The 6175-nt window shown below is 39.8% G+C and overlaps 1 protein-coding gene across 1 annotated transcript; it reads left to right on the top strand.

Moving 5' to 3' along the window:
- The first annotated feature begins 3560 nt into the window (after nucleotides 1-3560).
- Nucleotides 3561-5702, top strand: LOC107818835 (transcription factor MYC2-like). Its single transcript, NM_001326031.1, is given in 1 exon segment — nucleotides 3561-5702. A coding segment is annotated over 1 exon segment (2046 nt). The 5' UTR covers nucleotides 3561-3656.
- The last annotated feature ends 473 nt before the right edge of the window (nucleotides 5703-6175 follow it).

Here is a 6175-nt window from a genome sequence, read left to right as displayed (position 1 = left end):
GGGTTTGGGATTTTAGGGTTCAAACCTTTGATTTAAAATTCGAAAAGTTCTGGGGTGATTTGAAGGAAAAGGGTTATGGATTTGGTGTGAGGGGGTCATGGGAGTTGTAGGGTGTTAATTTGGGGTTGAACAGGGGTGGCGCCGCCGTCGGAGAGAACAAGGGCGGCTCTAGGGTTTCCCTTTTAAATCAAGATTCGAGGCATTCCAGACAGATTCGAAAGAAAAGAAGTGAGGATTCGGAACGGGGAGGTGAAGGGGAGTCTAGGATGTTGATCTGGTGTTGATTGGGACCGGCGCCGCCAGCCTGAGGCGGTGGGATTTCGGGGCGGCGTTAGGGTTTTGGGTAAGGGTCTTCGGATAAGGGTGAGGTGAGGGAGATGAAACGAGGGGGTAGGGTAACGTTTGGACATATATATATTATTGATTCCCCAGTTCCGGACTGTTGGATTAAGGAGATCCAACGGTCGTGATCAAAGGGTAATCAAATGACGTCGTTTCGATTACTGGGGGGTTTGGACCAGGTTGGACCCAGATCTGGGCCGGTTTTGGACGGGTAATGAGGCATAATCGTTTGGGCCTGGGGAATTTTAAATAAGAATGGCCCAAACAGACTCCTTATTCAAATTCTTTTCTTTTTCTTTTTCAATTTCAAATCCTTTTTCTTTTCAAATTAAAATAAACCAAAATTAATTTTTTAAAACCAAATTAACCTACCCAATTAGATTAATCACTCACCATAGTATTTACAATAATTAATTAAACCCTAAATTCAAAGAAAAACTATAAAATTCAAAATTAAAGAGTTAAAATATAAAATAAACTATTTTTGTGATTTTCATATCTTATAAAACAAACTAATTTAATAATTAATCTAAAATATATAAAATTAAATCCTAAATGCAGTGCGTGATATTTTTTTCTATTTTTTATAATTTAAATAAAATTAATTATGCACACAAAATGTAAACAAAACACGAAAATTGACCAATTAATTCCTAAAAACCAAATAATAAAAGAAAAATCCTAATTTTGGAGATTCTGTAGTAGTAATTCATGCGAGGCAAAAATCACGTGCTCACATTACACAAAGCAAAAAATAAAATACGAAGATTAATGGTCGATACTTACAATCGAGGTTCTACTTCTCGGGGAACGGTAGTTTTTCCTCAGGGATAAGGTCACAGGTCCTTACCCGCACGAACCGGCTCATCCAATCTCGATCATTATCCTCATCAATACTTGCAAAAAGGACTTCGTCGATTGGCGTTGAAGCTTGATTAATCCTTGATAAAGTTTTGGTCGATACAGTCGTACAAGGTGGCTGAAAGTGAATTCCAAACCCTTGGCCTCACCAAAGAAGAAGCAGAGCATAATCGCTATGCGCTAGAACGAGGGATGCACCTGGCCGAGGGTAACATCTTGCAAAAATCAACGATAACTGGGTCAAGAGGACCCAATGTGAAGTGGTAAGTGTAAACACTTAGAAACCCCTCCACGTGAGTGGTTATACTTTCTTCGGGAGCGGGGATCTGTTCCACGACCTTGGGCCCCCAATTGCAGTCTTCCTTCACGACTTCGAGCTGTTTTGCCAATATCGAGCAAATATACCTCGATACGTGTTCACATCGGCCAGGGATCGACGGAGGGTTCTTGACTTTGAAGTCATTTTTTAGGACATAAGGGCCAGGAACAATCTCGTGAAGGAGCGGTTCCGCCGACGTTTTGTCACCGGCGGGCTAGGAAGAAGAAGAGGCTTTCTCTTTTTGAGGGACGATTTTGGAGGTTTTCGCCATTGATTCAGATGAGATGAAGCGGAAAGAGGTGGAGTTTGGTATTTTTTGATCCTAAAAGATCGAATCAACAGGTAGTGGAAGAGAAGACATGGAGAGATTTAGAGAAATTGGTGAAGATGAAAGTAAAGTTTTGATTCAAATGGGAAGCATGTATTTATAGGCTCACGATGACGGTACGGTGGTGCTAGTGGCCGACCGTGTGGCAAGCATTTAATGTTTTGGGGAACCGAACTGACGGGACATCTCGGTCACCTCGAGCGCTTGCGTCACTAGGATGACGTCATTATCAGGGCCTCTAGAAAATCTAGGCTCAAGTCATTTCTTATCATTTTATTCTAAGAAACCCGGGGACTATCTGTATACGGTGGAAATCGAGGCTACCCGATTTCGTCCCTCGATCGGAAAAGTGATATCACGTCGGAAGACCAGGACGTCGAGCTTGGGGTCGAAGTTCCTTTCCAAGGTCGAGGTCGATAACACTTACCGAGGTTAGAAGAAGGCGTACTTCGAGATGATGCTGGTATGATTCAGTAACGGAAAATGCGAGATATCCGCAACGGACCGGAGATCACGGCGTGAATTCCGGAATGGACTGGTTTTCGGCGGTTAAACAGTTGTCAAATAGGATTTCCTACTATAATTAGAATTGTACCTTATTTAGGACTCCCCTAATATATAAAAGGGGGATCCCACTCATTTGTAAGATTCATTGTTCACTAATAATAAAATATACACACATTATTCTCTTGCTATTTCACTTACTATTCATCTGAATTGTTTTATCATTTTGTTATTCCCGTCATCATACCTCGAGATTATCACAGATCGAGGTCGAAATTTAGCTTACAAACTGGTTTGATCTATTTTATTCTTTAATTTATTTATTTAATTCCTTTTTTATCAATTGGCATTGAATTAAATCTCATATTCTTAAAACCACAATACAAGTTTAATTGTTACTCGAATTTTAGGGTAAACAGAGATATTTTTTAAACGAACACCATTAGAAAAAGCTTTTTCAATTTTAGCTAAAACTGAAGAAATTACTCCAGAGATAGTATTTAGCTTTTTGAAAAAATCGATCTTTCTTAATGATGTTTCGTTGAATTTATTTTAAAGTAATTATGAAGAATTTTGAATCTTTTCTTTTACCGTATTTCAGATTTAGTGGGCGTTTGGACATGAGAATTGTAAAATTCCAAAGAAAGTGAAAAATTTTCAAATAAAAATAATATTTGAAAATTAGAGTTGTATTTGGACATGAATTTAATTTTGTGTTGTTTTTTAAATTTTGTGAGTAATCTGAGTGAAAATTTTGAAAACAAATTTTTAGAGTTTTTTAAATTTTTAAAAAGTTCAAAAATTTATTTTACAAGTAAAAATTAAAAATTTTATGATTAAATACTAATTTCGGAAAAAAAAATAAAAAAATGAATTTTTTTGAATGTCCACACGGGCTCTTTAGCTGATATTGTTCTCCTTTCAGGGATAAAAGAGAATTTACCAACAAGGAGTCTAGAAGTCCAAATATATTGTGGCAGTGAAATCGGAATAGGAAAACTCAAGGAGTAAAGTAGACTTGCCGATTCCTTCGTGGAACCCGCCATCATTTGTCCACTCTCATTCCTCTCACTCACCCAAATTCAGCTCAAATTCACCTCAAATAAAACCCAAACTCAAATTCACACTCTAATAAGCAAACTCAAACTCATTTGCCTGTTCTTCTCTCTCATATCTTTCTACCATCCCCCTACCTTCTCTCTCCACCGCAGACCCCTCTTTTCACCTATTTCTCTCCTCCTCTCTCTCTCTCTATATATCTTTCACGCCACCGTTTCCAACTGTTTGTGCTGGGTTTATGGAATGACTGATTACAGCTTACCCACCATGAATTTGTGGAATACTAGTGGTACTACCGATGACAACGTTACTATGATGGAAGCTTTTATGTCTTCTGATCTCACTTCATTTTGGGCTACTTCTAATTCTACTGCTGTTGCTGCTGTTACCTCTAATTCTAATCATATTCCAGTTAATACCCCAACGGTTCTTCTTCCGTCTTCTTGTGCCTCTACTGTCACAGCTGTGGCTGTCGATGCTTCAAAATCCATGTCTTTTTTCAACCAAGAAACCCTTCAACAGCGTCTTCAAACGCTCATTGATGGTGCTCGTGAGACGTGGACCTATGCCATCTTTTGGCAGTCATCCGCCGTTGATTTAACGAGTCCGTTTGTGTTGGGCTGGGGAGATGGTTACTACAAAGGTGAAGAAGATAAAGCCAATAGGAAATTAGCTGTTTCTTCTCCTGCTTATATAGCTGAGCAAGAACACCGGAAAAAGGTTCTCCGGGAGCTGAATTCGTTGATTTCCGGCACGCAAACCGGCACTGATGATGCCGTCGATGAAGAAGTTACCGACACTGAATGGTTCTTCCTTATTTCCATGACCCAGTCGTTTGTTAACGGAAGTGGGCTTCCGGGTCAGGCCTTATACAATTCCAGCCCTATTTGGGTCGCCGGAGCAGAGAAATTGGCAGCTTCCCACTGCGAACGGGCTCGGCAGGCCCAGGGATTCGGGCTTCAGACGATGGTTTGTATTCCTTCAGCAAACGGCGTGGTTGAATTGGGCTCCACGGAGTTGATTATTCAGAGTTCTGATCTCATGAACAAGGTTAGAGTATTGTTTAACTTCAATAATGATTTGGGCTCTGGTTCGTGGGCTGTGCAACCCGAGAGCGATCCGTCCGCTCTTTGGCTCACTGATCCATCGTCTGCAGCTGTAGAAGTCCAAGATTTAAATACAGTTGAGGCAAATTCAGTTCCATCAAGTAATAGTAGTAAGCAAGTTGTATTTGATAATGAGAATAATGGTCACAGTTGTGATAATCAGCAACAGCACCATTCTCGGCAACAAACACAAGGATTTTTTACAAGGGAGTTGAACTTTTCAGAATTCGGGTTTGATGGAAGTAGTAATAATAGGAATGGGAATTCATCACTTTCTTGCAAGCCAGAGTCGGGGGAAATCTTGAATTTTGGTGATAGCACTAAGAAAAGTGCAAATGGGAACTTATTTTCCGGTCAGTCTCATTTTGGTGCAGGGGAGGAGAATAAGAAGAAGAAAAGGTCACCTGCTTCCAGAGGAAGCAATGAAGAAGGAATGCTTTCATTTGTTTCAGGTACAATCTTGCCTGCAGCTTCTGGTGCGATGAAGTCAAGTGGATGTGTCGGTGAAGACTCCTCTGATCATTCGGATCTTGAGGCCTCAGTGGTGAAAGAAGCTGAAAGTAGTAGAGTTGTAGAACCCGAAAAGAGGCCAAAGAAGCGAGGAAGGAAGCCAGCAAATGGACGTGAGGAACCTTTGAATCACGTCGAAGCAGAGAGGCAAAGGAGAGAGAAATTAAACCAAAGGTTCTACGCTTTAAGAGCTGTTGTTCCGAATGTGTCCAAGATGGACAAGGCATCACTGCTTGGAGATGCAATTTCATATATTAATGAGCTGAAGTTGAAGCTTCAAACTACAGAAACAGATAGAGAAGACTTGAAGAGCCAAATAGAAGATTTGAAGAAAGAATTAGATAGTAAAGACTCAAGGCGCCCTGGTCCTCCACCACCAAATCAAGATCACAAGATGTCTAGCCATACTGGAAGCAAGATTGTAGATGTGGATATAGATGTTAAGATAATTGGATGGGATGCGATGATTCGTATACAATGTAATAAAAAGAACCATCCAGCTGCAAGGTTAATGGTAGCCCTCAAGGAGTTAGATCTAGATGTGCACCATGCCAGTGTTTCAGTGGTGAATGATTTGATGATCCAACAAGCCACAGTGAAAATGGGTAGCAGACTTTACACGGAAGAGCAACTTAGGATAGCATTGACATCCAGAGTTGCTGAAACACGCTAAAAACACTTCAGATCTCAATTTGTAGGCTTTGAGTTAGCCTTGTAAATTGTGTTCGAGAGACTGCTATATTTAAGGCTCTGCTTCAGAGCTCTATCTAATGTTTTTGTCATCAAGTTAGAGATTAAGATGAAGGCTCTTTTTGTGTTATTTTTCCACTTGTACCTAGGATTATTCGTGTACATAATTGTTGAAAAACCCCATAACTAAAAACAGTCGGGTGGTAGTTCTAGTTCATGTAAAAATTTGCAGCTCTATCCTGTCTGTTAGATTGCATCTATCCTTCAGTGTTCTTTGTTCAGGATATATATATATATATACAGTAATCGAAGAAGAAATTGATGGTTTGTGAATTTGATTTGCAGCATATGTGATTTAGTTGTCTTCCTACTCACAAGTATTGGGATTCGTATATCGAATTTGGAAAAGTCTATTTCAAGTGATTCATTCATGAGAAAAATGTGACTCTACAATCA

The sequence above is a fragment of the Nicotiana tabacum genome, chromosome 1, assembly GCF_000715075.1.
Source record: "Nicotiana tabacum cultivar K326 chromosome 1, ASM71507v2, whole genome shotgun sequence".
Classification (NCBI taxonomy): Eukaryota; Viridiplantae; Streptophyta; class Magnoliopsida; order Solanales; family Solanaceae; genus Nicotiana; species Nicotiana tabacum.
Note: the sequence above shows the minus strand (reverse complement) of the source record. Positions and strands in the feature narration are given on the sequence as shown.